Source organism: Chironomus tepperi, unplaced genomic scaffold (assembly GCF_022539635.2).
Source record: "Chironomus tepperi strain 1889 unplaced genomic scaffold, CSIRO-AGI_Ctep_v1 contig_48, whole genome shotgun sequence".
In the NCBI taxonomy this organism is placed as follows: domain Eukaryota; kingdom Metazoa; phylum Arthropoda; class Insecta; order Diptera; family Chironomidae; genus Chironomus; species Chironomus tepperi.
The window spans coordinates 869,136-885,673 of NW_027226170.1; the positions used below are offsets into that span (position 1 = coordinate 869,136).

General features: G+C 33.1%; 2 protein-coding genes across 5 annotated transcripts in view; one reads left to right on the forward strand and one right to left on the reverse strand.

The window, feature by feature from the left end:
* The window catches only part of kug (FAT atypical cadherin kugelei), a 150,565-nt gene that overhangs the window by 96,781 nt on the left and 37,246 nt on the right, over positions 1-16,538 (forward strand). The window lies entirely within an intron of this gene.
* LOC139099943 (uncharacterized) lies at positions 1,910-14,281 on the reverse strand. 2 transcript variants are annotated; one of them, XM_070652487.1, is made up of 8 exons: positions 13,717-14,281; positions 13,482-13,664; positions 6,617-7,864; positions 5,129-5,251; positions 4,303-4,462; positions 3,103-3,614; positions 2,839-2,917; positions 1,910-2,337 (listed from the first exon to the last, which is right to left on the reverse strand). In XM_070652487.1, exons 2-8 carry the CDS (start codon positions 13,632-13,634, stop codon positions 2,213-2,215), a joined length of 2,400 nt encoding a protein of 799 aa, XP_070508588.1. In that variant the 5' UTR covers positions 13,635-13,664; positions 13,717-14,281; the 3' UTR covers positions 1,910-2,212. The 2 variants fall into 2 exon arrangements, with proteins under 2 accessions (XP_070508588.1, XP_070508587.1); XM_070652486.1 differs by having other exon boundaries at positions 13,482-14,281.

Sequence of the window (16,538 nt, forward strand, 5' to 3'; positions counted from 1 at the left end):
GCTCTTCAGTTAAAAATGAATTGAACCATTTTTATAAAGAAGTACCATTTCTGTTGAGCGAAATAAAAAGGGCCATCAGAATACTTAATGGCATATTCAATTACATTCAACGGTAAAATCGTTTGGTGGGAATAAGAAGTACTTCTGGAAAAAAATTTATTCACTTCTGATGAATGAGAACTTCTTTTTCTGGAATGATTTATTTAATATTTCTTATAAAGTTTAAGATAAAGTTTCAAAGTCACGTTCATTTCAATTAAATCGGTTTTTAAGTTCAATTTTTTTGAATTTTACAGTTTAACGGATTTTATGAATTTAAAATTTTAGTTCAAAATTTGAATTTGAGTACAATTTTTCTAGAATTTTACAACTAAACGGTTTTTAGGAATTCAAAATTAAGGTTCAAAATTTGAATTCAAGTCGAATTTTACAATTTAACGGATTTTAAGAGTTCAAAATTTAAGTTCAAATCCTAAAATCAATTGTACAATTAAATGGTTTTTAAGAATTCAAAATTCAAGATCAAAATTTGAACTTCAAAAACACGTGCTTTTGTTTATGAAATGAAAAACCATTAATTAACATGATTAGAGATAATTTGTCGCATTAAAACTAATCAATAACAGAACAACCGGTGGCATTGAGCTAATGCTTCAAACTAGAGCTCTCTGCGATGCCTGGTTGTCGAGATCACGCGCTTCACCTCCTTTTTCAAAAATAGAAATTGCTTTAAGACATCAACTATTTATTTATAAATTAAAACTTCAAGAACAATTAAAGTGAATAAAACTTTTTATTAACAATCAACATTTATAGAAAATGTACAATTAAAACAATACAATATAAAGATTGCTTCCAACTCTGCCTTCTGACAGCTTTTAAAGATAAGCAAGGCAAGAAAGATTGGAATGGGAAAAAGAAAAATGAGCTGAATAATAAGAAGAAAAAAATAAAAAAAATCTTCTATATTGTTTGAAATTTATATTTCATCACATTCGCAGATATACACACATATGTGTGTATGGCGCTAGTGCTTCATGTTCATGATACATTATTATGTGATTATTTCAAACAACAACAATAATAATACTAATAATAATACGATTATCTCATGTTATCTGAGAACTATATAATACAGTTCTCTTGATATTTCCTCAAGAATAAATCCAGACGAAATAGAAAAATGCTATTAGATTTTATGTACGAGAGATGTTAAAGAAGAAAAGTGAAATTTTAAAGTTAAATGATTCAATAAATTCACTTAATATGATTTCACATGCTGTTGCTGTTGCTGAGCAAGTGTGTATATATATCGATAAATCCATAGCATAATACTTTATAATAAAAATTCATATATGTATACATACACATTAAGAATAAGACAAGAGGAATATATAGAAAGACAGAAGTATATATTATCACGAATAAGGAATATAATAAGTAAGATAAAGTAATAAAAATCCTTCAATTCTCTAATACTATCTATTGTGCCATTGAGAGATATTTGAAGATTGTTTTTGTTGCTTTGAAATTGATTGATATTTGATTGTTTCTAGAGTACAAGAGGGAAAAATATTTTTTAACATTATGTAGGAATAAGAGATAGACAGTAAGTGTGTGAGAGAGTAAAACTAGTGTGAAAAATCTCTGAGGGATGTGATTAAGGAGCTTTTTTTAAACATTTTTTGATTGTTATAAGCGAATTAAAATTTAACGACTTTTTAGAATTCAAAAATATAGTTCAATCCAACGTCAATTATGTTATTTTTTCACAGTCCAAAACACATTTTCCATAAATTTCCTGTTATTCTATATTGAATTAACAAAAAATATCAATTTCTAACGATATATCTTCAATTATGTAGTAGTCAAATACTATAAATACACAAATAAATCACTTTTGCCTCCAGCAATCGATTTATAAACATCCTAATCCAAGGATAAAGTGAGTATAAAAGCAGAATTCATTTTCATAAAACCTGTCTTTGATAAAAAGTTCATCTCTTAAAGTGTAGGCGTGAATAAACATAGCATAACACAATACAACGAAGGAAATATAAGATTATTGGAATGAGAATTGTAACATTGGCAGTAACAACATATAAAAAATTGTCAGTTGATGTACGCAATATGGATAGAATAACATTGGAATAACAACAAAAAAAAATACAACAATTTCTTATATATTATTTCCAAAAGAAAATTGAATCATTCACGAGACGATGTTAATGTTATTGCACAAACAACTTATTAGAGCTGACCTCCGTGTTGCACGTAACTCGAGCCATTTCTGTTGATTGATGTACATTTCGGGTGGCAGTGGGGGTCTCTCGTCATCTATGAAATACATACAAAACGTTTATTGATGGAGTGAAACTAAATGTAATTCTGTGACTGTTAAGATATACATGTGGAGCATGAAAATATTTTTATATATATGATTGAGACTAAACGCAAAGGGTAGAAAATTGGATTATTTTTTAAGCATACATATCGTCTGCATATCTATTGTTGTTATGACTTTAAATGCTTTTTAATTACTTTCTCTAAATATATAATACAGAGAAAAGCTTTCATGCAAAAAAGGACGAAACGAGAGGAATAAAAAAATATTTTGCCTTATTTAAATACAAATAACAGAATTAATTTTCATAAATGTCCATCCCCATACTTCATAGCAGCAACAAAAAAACAAATCCCTTTTTTTCGCTAGCTCTGTTCGAGTCGATAAATGCTTAAAAGCTAACGAACAAACATAGAAACATTATCGTTTCCTTTCTGGAGCATTTATAGCCATCAATAAAAGTAAAAAAAAAAATCTATTTAATAAATTTTTACCATCATCTGTTGAACCCTTTTCGCTTTTTGGCTTCGATGGAAACATTGAAATAATATCATCGGGTTGGCGCAATAAAATCTGCAGAAAAAAAGAGAGTGAGATGGAGAGAGAAAATAATGAAAAATTGAATGCGATAAGGAACCTTTGGCGTTGATAATTTTTCACTTAAGCATCGACCGCAAGCAAATAAAGTAAAGAGTGAGCAAGCATGGCTTACAAGAAGGTGAAAAACTTGATCACGCCTAATTCTCAACCCTTCTTACCTTTCCGACCCCTTCTAACACTTTCAGAACTTCATGCCTTGATAATTTATCGCGATAAGTTTCCGGAAGTTCGTTACACGTTTTTGTTAGTATCCATGCAGCTATACCATCGAAATCCTTCATCAAATTGATGGCTCCGCATATTGAGAATTTTATTCGACGCTCGTAAATGTGCTCGAGAAGTGCCTCACCAATTATTTTCAGTGCAAGATTAAGTATTTCAATGTCCTTCGTTGACTCAATTACTGGCTTGTAGATTATATCTAAATAAACATCTATATATTCATTATGTTTAGGCTTCAAATGATTGACGCGCCATATTTTTACCGGTGGAAAATAAAGCTTTAATGTTGCCAGTGAGGTTTCATGGCATACATTAGCAAAAACATTATTAATGCACTCGCTCGACGTTTTCTTGGCTTTATCTCTGTTAATTTTCACTTCCGACACGAGTTTCTCTCGCAATGCTACATTTACCGAAATATGAATGTCGGTTGTGCTGGAAACCAGTGCTAAAGCAATAATGTTGTTCAAGGTATAGATTTTTTTTATACAATATATTTGTACGTAGATTTGCGGAATGGGCGGTTTATAGTTTAAAAAAGAAAAAAAAGAGTTTCAGGATATACATTATTCGTTTCATACATGTTTGTGTGGTGAACATAGTGGATAGATGATGATGATGAAAATTTATACACCGGAAAAAGAAAAGAAGTGAATTCAGAGAGAGAGGAAAAGAAAAAAGAGAATTGTAAGGAAGGAGAATGAAGAAAATGGCTGGGGAAATCGTTTTCAATTTTCTAGCACAATTGGGGATTATTTCATCAATTATGTTGTCGACTCAATTGAATTGATTGCAAAACTCTTTAATTTTCGGTGCAACAAAATTGTTATGCAGTCACAACATAAATGGCACAAACAAAAATCGATCAAACCTTAACCCAATTGTCGCGAGTTCGACATAATTAGCAAATGAATCCCACTTGGCAAATAGATTTATGTGCAAAACTAAGCATTAAGAGTGTGCAATTGTTCTTTATCCTCCCTTATCATTCCTCACTTAAATATTTTTTTTTTTTTTGTGTAGAAAACCACAAGGAACATATAAAATAAAATGAAAATTTATATTTTTCTCTGTCTGACGACTTATCTTTCTATTTTGTATTTACCACAATCTACCCAGTTTCTCATCTTACCTACCTGGCAATCGTAGGTCATTGAGTTGCTCTAAGCATAAATTCATGTCATTGTGCACAACTTTAAAAAATGTTTTCATGTTCCAATCGGAGCATAATTTTTTTGCTATTGTCGCTACATATAAGCGCATTGTATGAATAGAATGATCGAGACGATGAATAACCTGAGTTTAAATAGAATAAAGATAGTAAAGAAAATTGTGAACATGACAGTCAGTTGTAAATGAATATTTTTTCTTCTTGTTCCATCTCCTTTTTCTCAAACTGTTCAGTCTGTGTTATCTATTCATCTCTAACTACTGGAACAAATTTCTTGCATTATTATTACTTCTCTTATATGTATTAAGTTTTTAGATGGAATTCTTCTATCTTGAATATTATAACTTCTAAAGCTTAATAGTGTGTACTGCACATCCCGAGTGTCATGTATGATGAAGATTCTGCCGCATAGCTTTATAGTCTCCGCAGAAGCTTTTTAATTTTCACTAAATTGACGCTAAATGTTTGCTTAATAGCCACACGGAGTCGACTTCCATGTGTCCTAACAGGCAAAGAGGATGGTTCCATCTCTTACATGCAAAGAGCATGCTTTCATAGTATGCTACACGGCATTTCAGTACCACGTGCCCACATCTCTTTGTCTGTTAAGGCATAGTGCAGAAATACCTAAAACCTGTCTCTGCGCCTATTAAGGTTGACGTCAATAACAGAGCTCTAACGGAAACTCAAAACCTCCATGCCAGACCCTTCATCATCTGTCACTCGGGGCACCATTGATAAAGTCAGAAAGAAGTGAGAAGAACAAGAAACATAGAGAAAAATGAACTCACTGGAATTTGTTCAGTTATTGGCAATTCGCTAGCTATTGTCCCAGCACGATCACATGAATTTGTTATACTCACAAGGGATCGAAAAAGTTCAATCCAAAAGTATCCACATGTTGTACCAGTATACTAAAAAATATATATATAAAAATTGGACAAAAAAAAAAAACAAAATTTATTATCCACATGAAAAAAAAGGAACTGCGGGAAATTTTGTGTTCAGTGGTCAGCTTTGAGCGCATTTAATTGGAAGAAAAATTTAATTATTTTTTGTGTGTTTGGAGAAAGCAAATATTTCTTTTGCCATTGTTTTTGTTGATTTTGTTGCTTTACCATTGGACTACTGCAATTCTATTAAGTAGAATCATCCATATGTGGCTGCATTTCATCGACTTTTTCAAGGTTTTTATTTTTTTGTTGTTTTATTCAATAAAGTTTATAGCTATGTTGAATTAAAGTTGGAATTTGATTGTTTATGGAATCAAATGGGGAATCAACTTGTTGTGTCTTTATGGACTGTGAACTGCGAACTGTGTTCTGATGATTTTATGGAAATAAGTTCCAAAAATCGAATGACACCAATAAAGTTGGTTCCGATAAAGCTTTTTTGATTGGCATTAAATGGATGCTGCCTCCATGAGAATAAATGGCAGTCATATGGCTGCCACATTAAAGTACTAATATGGAAGATAAGTCCTGACAAAGACTAGTGATATGGCTGTCACATGAGGCTTCCAAATAGAAGGTTTGAGCCTTAGTTTGGCTGCCATATGACTGACATTTGTCGGGATAAACCTTCCATGCTGGTGCCTCAATTTGGCAGCCATATGTCTGGCATTTGCGCTTATGAAGGCGACTTCCATATTGTGTTGTAACAAGAGAGCTTTTAAGCCTTAGAAGAGCGTTGGAAGCTCCATGCCGAGCCTTCCTCATTTTTTTCAACCAGCAGATACTGATACTCTAGCAATATATTCTAAAATGATACAAAAAGCACAGTAATCCCGCCAAAAAGTTTCCAAACATATAAAACCAGACCCAACTCATTCATCAGCAATTGTCAGCAAACGACTTGTGTCCAAAATAAGTCTACACACAAAGCCATACAATCAACAATAAAAAAAAATAACATAATGCCAATTTTTCACCAAACTTAAGCTATAAAAAACGGAACCGAGAAAACTATTAAATAAAATGTGATGTGATGAGACGTACAAGTTTTCTGGAACTAGGAAGTGGTCAAACATTCACATAAACCGAGTTGAGCATAGAATGGTTGATGAAAAATTTATAATCCCAGCAATAATAGAGCAAAAGATGAAAAAGTTACAGAGAGGAAAAAAAAGTTATTTTTTTATTCATTCTATGCTGCTTGTTTCATCCACAAATAGCATTCATAGTTGAGGAAAAAAAGGATTAAAACTTAAAATCTGTAGACTGGGAATGGAATGTAGTATAATAAAATATTAAAAAAAAAGGAATAAGAACAACACTTACTTTCTCGTCATGACAGTAAAATTCGGAATTCCGCTCAAACTTTTGTTCAGGATGTAAATTTGCCAAAATAAGACATCTCCTAAATTGCTTATCCCATAAGCATCCGACAACATGTATGGTAAGAATCTCACCGAGACTTTTCAAGGTTGTTTGTATGGGCTCAGGTGCCTCAGCATGTGCCAATAACCATTCTCGTAAATGTTTTGCACATCCAATGGAGCGACATGCTAATGGCAATGTATGATTCCACCATAATACAAAATTCTCAAGCGTACTTGTTATATGTGTCCATAAGAATCGTGATGACTTTTCTATCAGCTTCATAACTTCATTCTTTGTTATATTTCCTTCAAAGGCACTCGGACAAAACTTTAGGCACTTGACGATTATGTGAGCTATAAAAATTTCTTCTGCACGAATTAATTCAATCAACAATTCACCATCCTCTCCATCTATAATGTTCTTTTCATCCACATGTGTCTCAATATCATTTATGTTGTTGCCATTGACATTTTTCCCATTTCCTCCCGTCAGATTGTCAAAAAAATCTATTGCCGGATCATCATTTGTCGATGCTGGTATAGTGGCAGGCTTTTGTGCAATTGAACATAATCTTATTTCCTTTTCTGCTTTCTCTTGCTGTTGATGCCGTTTTTGCTGCTGATGCATCATTTGTAGTTGTTGCTGTTGCATATTGAATTCTTCTAGTTGACTCAATTCCTTTGTTAATGCATGAAAAACTAATAAACTTGATGTATCTGATTCATCATCATCATATTGTAAGTCAGCACGGCTATTTGCAAGTAGACATGATATCAATTTGCTACAACAACTTTCAGTCCGATATTTCGTAACCAATTGTAGAATGCATAAAACGTCCATACGTTTTGGATTTGATAGTATTGCTGTATATGTATTTGATATGATCATAGATCCACTTGAACTTTTCATATGCTGATTTGTCAGTATAATTATGTTATTGTATAACGAACACAAATGAAATGCAGCCTCAAATATTCCATTAAAGAGTAATCTCTTGATTGTTTTCGAGATGATATAAAGTAATTGAAAATGACGTCGCCTCAAGTTTGTTCGAATCAGCATTGATTTACGTTTCAGTAAACCTTTATATGATGATCTCTCAACATTTTTATCCGATGATGATGAACCAATGCGATATAATTTGTATTGACTCATACAACTGTCTTGGAAGTAAATGTTGCCCTTCTCCAAAAGAGTCTGAAATGCCTGTAAGGAATGAACTCATTAGCACAGAGTTTATTCTATAGATCCTTTTTTTTTATGTGCTTGCTACTTCTTTCTTTCTATTCATTTACTTGCCTACCCATTGGGCTTACACTTTCACATATTTCAGTTCTCTTCTTTATACTTCCTTCATACCAGTGCTGGGTAACCTTTTAATTTTTGTGGCCACTGATCAGCCTCGACTGATGTCGGACATGGCATACGGTTTATGGCATTGCAGGCAAACTAGTGTGCCGCAGCACACAGGCTGCCCATCACTGCCTTCTACTGTGATGGTGAATGACTACCTCTGCTTAAATATTTTACTTCCCCCATCTACTCTACTCTCTATTCAGTCGACATTCTTTACGATAAGGTTTCTTCACTGATTAATAAAAAAATTTTTTAAGGTTGATAATACACAAAAAAGCTATAATATTTCATGATATACTAGTCAAATGGAAATTATCTCACAAAAATGTTAATCATGAACAATAATTTCCTTTTTGAGCCCATCATCAAATAAATGATTATGAAGTGAAAAAGCCTTGCCTTTATTTTTGTCTTGTTCATGCTTGGTCTTCTGTTTGGAGGGAAGAAAGTTTATTGTTTTTGGCAGGTATCATGATTTTTAGTAGGGTCGGTTTGATTAACTTGAAGAAGAATTCTCGGAATTTGAACGTTGAATGTTTTTTATTCATGTTAAAAAATTATAGATGCTTTAAGACTCACCCCCTGATGTAAGGTGATAATTGAATTTTAAGCTTAGTATTGGAATTTACTTTGGGATCGTCTTGTTATATGAATCAATATTAGACCATTCTTTTTAGAGTCCGGATCATCTGGCAGAAACTATGGATTCCATGGATTTTGTGGACCTTGTGGAATCCATGGAAAAATTTATGGAAATCATGGAATTTATGGATTTTTTGATGGAATCAATGGAATCCATGGAAACTATGGATTAATTCGTGGAATCCATGGATTCTATGGATTTTTCCATTCAATCCATAGAATCTATGGATTAATTTATGGAATTTGTTGATCCTATGGAATTTGTGGAATCCATTGAATCTATGGAATCCATGGATTGTGGAATATATTGAAATAATCATTGAAAAAACTCTAAAATAGAATCTTTAAATCATATTTACCCTTTTCTAATGATTTTTACTTATAGGATTTATAGAATTACTTTAAAATTTCTGCAAAATTCTGCATTTACGTTATCAAAAATGGAAAAATTACTATCTATTCTAATGTTAATCAAATTTTTTGGACTGTTTGTATAAGGAAAAATTATAGTGAGCGTTTTAAAATTTTATGCGCCTATCAGTTATTTCGGACTTATTTGTAGAAGGAAAAATTACAGTAAAATATTTAAAAAAGCATGAAAAATTAAGAATTTTTAAAATAAAGTTCCATGTATTCCATACTCCATGGATTCCATAGATTCAATGGATTCCACAGATTCCATAGGATCAACAAATTCCATAAATCAATCCAGAGATTCTATGGATTCCATGGAAAAATCCATAGAATCCATGGATTCCACGAATTAATCCATAATTTCCATAAATTCCATTGATTCCATCAAAAAATCCATAAATTCCATGATTTCCATAAATTTTTCCATGGATTCCACAAATTCCACAAAATCCATGGAATCCATAGTTTCTGCCAGATGATCCACTCCCTTCTTTTTATAGAATGCTGAAGGAGCTCAGTGGCCGAAAGGTGAAGTACTTGGCTGCTGAAATATTGGAATACTCAGCCCTGTAGTCACGTGTTCGAAACTCGCCAAGTGAAATTTTTCATTTACCCTTTTTCAAATCATATTTAGTGGAAATCAGGTTCACAGTCTTCCTTTGTATGCTTTAGACAATAAATGCCATCAAAGGATTAGTTCAGAGCAGAGCTCGGAGTCGACACAAATGTATCGAATTACCAACTTGAGTCGACTTGACTTCATACAAAATTCGAATCGACATTGAGATCAGATTCTGAGAACAGTGGTTTGACGCACCCTTGCTCATTAAGCTCATTAAGGATCTTCATGATTTATCCTAAAAGGCAATGAGCATCAACACCGAGAGCTTGTTCTTCTTAAATATACATACTAGTTAAGCATGTTTGTGAGCATTACTCTAACCTTGCTCTGTCTTGATAGCTCTTTACTTCTAGGGTTAACTGCTGTATTTAACCCAACTATCACGAGGTCCTGAAGACCAGTGGTGGGCAACTTATCATTCCTAGAACTACAGTTTTTAAATTTTTTATGTTAGATCTTGAGGCTTATGCTCAATCAATATAATATCGAATAGATTGACTAAACTTGTATGTAAAGCTGTAGGTTTAGGTTTGAGTGCATTGACATGACGAGCCTCCATTTGTCAAATAGCTAATAGCCGCAAAACCCTCTAACACATCAATGGAATTTGAACCACTAAGGAATTTGCTTCCGTACGTAATTAAAAGTACAGACTGAACTTTACTTCACTCTTCTCATTAATGACTAGCCATGCACAGTTAAATGATACAAAGTTAAAGTTAAACAGACATCAGACATCACTTCTGAATGACCCCTTCTAACAAAGAAGCTTTAATTTTTTTTATCAGAACAGCGATTTTTCATTCCTTTCCTTTTTTATATCCCCACATTTTCTATTATCTATACCAGCAAAACGAAGACATGAATGTACTAACTAACTATCATCAGAAACGTCATTGCAAAAAGATTCATGTACGTGCAGTTATTTCAGTTCCAAAACTAAATGAAATTTTGAAGAAGGAAAAACAAAAACACAAAATTTATGTCTATGGCTATATGTGTTCATATCGTGATGACGTAGAAAGTGAAATGTGTTAGTTGTGATGGTTAAAAGGAGTTAAAAGAAACTTTTTTCTGTGCCTTTTTTTCGCTTAGCATGCATGTCTCTTACATTGACGTTTATGAGTGTAAAAAGGTTACTTTTATACACTCTTGTACTTTCTATTCCTTTTGCCTTTTTTCCATTTAAATGGCAATGTGAAAGGAGGGGTGTTGCCATAAGATGAAGGACATAAGAGAATGAGAAGTGTAAGTAAGGAAATGATGAAGAAAAAGGCCAAAGGAATTATACGAACTAATTAAAAAAAGAGAGAAAATGAATGATGAAGTATGCTGGAAGCAGGTAGAGAATTTGTGGATTCGAGAAATTTAAGAGATGAGGAAAATTTTTTATGAAAAATTGAAGCCTTAATTGATTGCCTGAAGCGCATTAATTTTATGAAGTATGACATTGCATATCAGCATGCTTATCACTATGTTAATTTGATGGGTAATAGCAAGTTAAGTTACAAAGAGCTTTTGAAGCTTTATTCAATCTCACAGCAGACCTCAAAACAATATAAAAGGCACTAAAAACTATCCAAAAACCCCGTAAAATCATAACTTAATTTTCCCACGTTCCTCATTTTTAATTCCACCTTCCACCCAAAAGTTTTAATTGAATTAATTAAAGATAACTCGACAAAAAAAAAAAGCTTTTCATATGCGAGAAAAATGGCAAAATGTTGCAGAGACATACAGAGAATGTGAGGCAAAAAAAAAGATAATTAAATGAGAAAGAAATCTGATCAAATAGAAAAAGCAGAGCTTTATAGTCCATAGTGTGTACTTTTATTAACCCAAATATAATGTTATTATGCTTATAATTTGAAAATTTGATAAGACAAATATGAACAAAATTAAAGCTTTTGAAAGCATTTTGGGTTGAAAAAGTTTGAGAAAATTGTGAAAAAGTCATTTGGAATTTTTAATTTTGAAGCATTTTTAGGGGTTATTCACTTATTGAGCTACGCCAGAAACTCATTTTAGAACCCATCCACCCCTGCACCCCTGCCTCCATCTCTCTTCCGTCCCTAATAACCGATTATAATAAGACATTGGAATAAGAGGACGAAGAGCCCTAAAGATCTTTTTTAAGAACTTCCTCCAAGCCATCCTACCTTTGCCTTTGTCAGAATTTTGGCATTTACAGCTACTAATGACTCCCAATAGAACCCCAGATAACCGTTAAATCAAAAGAATCCCATCCATGCTTAATGGGCCATTATTCTAGTTTCAAATAATATTTTCCATATTTTATCAAAATAATAACATCTACGACATTCATAAAACACTTAAATTACCAGCTGATGTGACTCTAATTGTTATATATATCGAACACCCTTTTTGACCAAACCTTGACATTTATTTACGGGTGTTTACAAATTTTGATACTTTTTTGCGTGGTAATCAGAAACAACCTTGATATTTATATTAGACTATTTTAACAACCCCAAATGCTAATTATATTTAAATTTATGCCTTAAACATTCGGAAGATATTTTTGAAAATTATGTTGGAATTTTCCAATTGTTTGTAAGCAAAATTTCCCACACATAATGAAATTTATGGAATAATTTGTTTGGGAAATTTTTAAGACAAACACACAATTTTAATTCTTACAAGAAATCCAAACAGACAATGAAGATACCCACCTGATGGAGGGTATTCATGAGTATACACAATCAACATAGTGGGCCGTTCATTTATTAAGTTACAGAATAACGACTTTTTCCTAAAATGAACCCCTATTCCCTACAATCCTGAAGATAATAAGTGGATTGCCCCTTATTACGTTTAGATGAATTTTCAGACCCTCCCTTGTTACAAAATTTTCATGTTTAAGACAGTGATGGGCAACCTTTTTCTGGTTCATTGCATTTCCATAAAATTTGGGAACCCACTAGTGTGCCACACACATAAGCTGCCTACCACTAGTTTAAGCTGTTATAAAAAAATCCTTGCGAAAGTGACAATCCCAAAACCATTCTATCTATTCGATCAATTCTATATCGGGAGCACTACAAATAAAGATTAGGCAGTCAAATGGACGTCATACAAGGGTGTCTTCAAAATTATGTTTATAAATGAGCTTTAGCGGAACCTCTTTCATTTATATCGCTCGAAATGTATGCCTCAACTGGGTTCCGTTCATCCAAATCAGACAATGAGCATACAAATCTAAATGAGCGTATTCATGAGTATACTTAATCAATATAATTGAGCATGCTCAATTTATTAAGCAGACTCATGAACATGCTACTTGTCTGATCGGGTCTCAGATTTGATCAAGATCTGATCTTTATTCTACATCATCTTTTCAAAGTCCATAACACAAAAGGCAATTTCTCGAGAGGTATATTCAGGATGATATCCATAACCATTCATTCCTTTAAAGGCTCTCTTTAAAAATAAAACAGAAACTTCTCTTAAAAATCGTTTTGAATGACTTTCAATTCTATAAAACACATTCTAAGGTATACGTTAAATTAATTCCTATTCATTTGCACCTTCTACAACGTTATCTATCTAACAGCATAATGCTAAGCAGAATTTTATCATCCATGAAATGTATAAAGGCAACCAAGACAATCGTTGTTCAAACTACAGACAGACCATCATCAGACAAGGAAAACAACTTCTAAAATGAGAAAACATAAAATTTCTCATGGGAAATTGAGCAAGAAGGAAAGATGAAGAAGTAGCATTAAAAATTGTTCAGCGCTATGATAGCTTAAGCATATTACTTACATAATAATCAAGGAGATTGAAATTAATATTTGTTGTAAATTTGTTTCCAAGCATTTTAAGTTCACGTTCTATATTCCTCGTCTCACCAAATACTTTGTCATTTGTCTGCTGTTGGGATACTTTTGGAAACCACTTGCTTATATTGGAACTCATTTTTATTCTGCCACCGGATTTGACCTTTACCTTTACCTCCATGTACATACAAGCAATAAAGAAAAATATTTTTCTTCCTTACCTAATATTATTTATTTCCTTCAATAACCACCGACTCTCGTCTCACTCACTTTCTTTTTTTTTTATTTGCTGCTTCCTCCTTGTCGTAAGCTGATGGAAAATTTGTATTTTTTTTGCGACTTGAAATAAACTTCAACGACGATGTTTTATGTGAAAAAAAGTGTGAACTTTTTCCTTTTTAAATGTTAAGTAACTGACTTTATTCACTGTAAAGCTCTCCTTTTAGTCAGGAAGCTGATGGAGGAAGAGTAGAACTTTTTTTTTCTTGTTCCTTCTTGTTTTTTGCAAGGTTTTTTTTTTTTTGGCTTTACTTATAAAATATACACTACGGATGTTTCACGAAACTCTGCCTGAATGCGAATGGATATTGAAAGTGAAGCACACAAATTTTTTTTGTTCTTCACTTATTCTTCTTGTTCCTTACTTTTTTTTTGTATAATTTTTAATGGCAAAATATAAAGCTTCGAGAATGGAATTTCTCGGGTGTTGGTTAGAGAATGAAAAATAATAATAAGAGATGTATATGCGAAAAACAACAAAATTATGATGAAATGTTTCTTGGTTCCTTGCTGTTGCCCGAATGAAAAATTGAGGAAAGACGATGAGGCGATAGAAAAGAAAGTGAAAGTGAAATATCGAAAAAACTTTTGCATAAAAGGTAGAATGTACAAAATGAAAATAATGATTGCCATGGAAATTGGTGTTGTCGACATAATGGGGGAGTAAATGCGGAACAAGGTCGAATAGAATATATATAGAATAAAAGGAGGAATCACGACATAGGGATAGGACAGAATGTTTTTGGGGAAGATTCACTTCGAGGTCATAAAAGGTTAGAATACTTTTGAACTTTTAATGACGTAATGTTAAGGGATTGGTCCTTGGTGCTTTACTTACTTACTTCGCTGGACGTATAGATCAATTGTGATCCAAGGTCCTCGTCAGATGTCACCTAAAACTAGTTCCATTGTTAGCTTTTTTCTCCAAATTTCCAACACCAAGTCCAAAACTGTCTCTATCAAAAGCCTCTTTCCAAGAGCTCTATGATCATCCACATGAAAGACCCTAGATACCAGTCCTTTATCTATGTCCCACAACAAATTAGTATATTGCCAAAAACCTTCAGCAATGCCTCAAAAAGAATGTTGACACACAAAATTATATTAAATATGATGACAAGGATGACTTTATAAATGCATTTGTCACGATGTCTTGATGACTTTTCTTCTTATGACGGTCATTTGACCTTTATCAAGACGGATGCTATTGCATTATCATCGTTATGATACTAAGCCTAGTTTCATCACTGATGTGACTTGCAGATCACTCTTTTTGATTAAAAATTCATTGATAGGATATCAGAGTGGACAACTTTGCAAAATGTCTAGTTAGTAACTAGACCTAAGGTTTACTAATGAGATTGTATCTCTGGAACTAGGATTTCCAAAAACGGGAGTTTTCCTGGAAATTCCCGGGAACGGGAACGGAAATAGTTTAAAAATTTGTTGGAAAAATTACCCGGGAATGGCCAGGAATATTCTCGTTCACAAAGGTCATTCCCGTTCCCGTTTCCGATTCCCAAAATTTCACTTGAACGGGAATTCTGGAATCCCTATCTAGAACGTTCCATAGGATAAACCATTAGTAGACCGAAGGTCAAAGTTTTAACTAGACGTTATGTCAAGCTGTCCACTCGGGATGAAGTTGTTCTCAAGTTTTTTGGTACTCAGTAAATATTATGATTGTACTTAAATGTGTCGCGAATTGAGGTTCTTTATGAACCACACTGGCGTGGCTTTGCCTTGGAGTCGGGTTCGGTTTGAATCTGGCAACGTGTCAGATTCACGTCGATCCGGTGCTTTTCAGGATAACTTATGTACTCTAAACTGTAACTCCCTAGACAGCCTGTCCTCCTACTCCATCCACTTTACTATACCTTTTGTACACAACCGAAACCGATGCATTTCTGATAAATTTAATTTAACACGTTTCCTTTAAAAAAAATTGAAAAAACACTCAAGCAACTCTCAAATAGCACATAATCAGCAATCCCCTTACCAGAGCTTTCCCACATATATAGATATAAAATGAAATTGTAGAGGTGGTTTTTCCTGTGTAAATATTGAAATTAAATAAAAATGAACACAAAAAAAAGAGAATCCACTGACATTCAATTCGATTTTTCCTCATCAAGGTGATTGTTTAATTCCCATAAGAAAGAACAACATGAAGGAAATGAAAGTTTAAGTTAGACAAAAAGAAAGAAGGAAGAAATCCTGACCTATATTAATTCCAAAGGATTAGGAATGGATTTCACGTGTTGGTTTTCTCATTTTATATTTACATTCCTCATCCACTAATACTACAATGACTTACTTTCTCTCATCAAGTCGAATCTTCTAGGTAGTCTCTACAAGTCAAAAAGCCATATCGTATAGCAAATAATGATTTGTCGTATAACAAATTGCCATTTTGTCGTCGTTTTCACATTTTTTCTTTCTCTCCTTCCTTTTTTTTCTTGCTCTAGCATGAGTGAATAGGATTTAAACTGTCAGTGATTCGTAGCAATATCAAAATTAGTGTGCGGTAGCGTAAAATGATGGGATCAAGTGGAATCAAGTCTAGCGAAAGAGATGACAAAAATGGCTGTATGAGAGGAGAGGAAATGGAAGAAATTGAGAACAAGAAGTTAGGGGGGGTCATTCAGATATTACGTGATGGTCTTAGAGAGGACATGGGAGGAGTGGGGATAGGGATGGTGTTGGTGTCAATATTATTACTAAGGGACTAAGGGACAGAGTGGGTGGCATTGGCTGTCGATTT

Excerpts from the sequence above, each read along its gene's own strand:
- LOC139099943 (XM_070652486.1), bottom strand. The coding sequence starts at position 13,682 with ATGTACATGGAGGTAAAGGTAAAGGTCAAATCCGGTGGCAGAATAAAA. Across the intron at positions 7,865-13,481 it reads TCAATCTCCTTGATTATTAT|GCATTTCAGACTCTTTTGGA; the intron begins GTAAGTAATATG and ends CATTCCTTACAG. Across the intron at positions 5,252-6,616 it reads TTTACTGTCATGACGAGAAA|TATACTGGTACAACATGTGG; the intron begins GTAAGTGTTGTT and ends TATATTTTTTAG.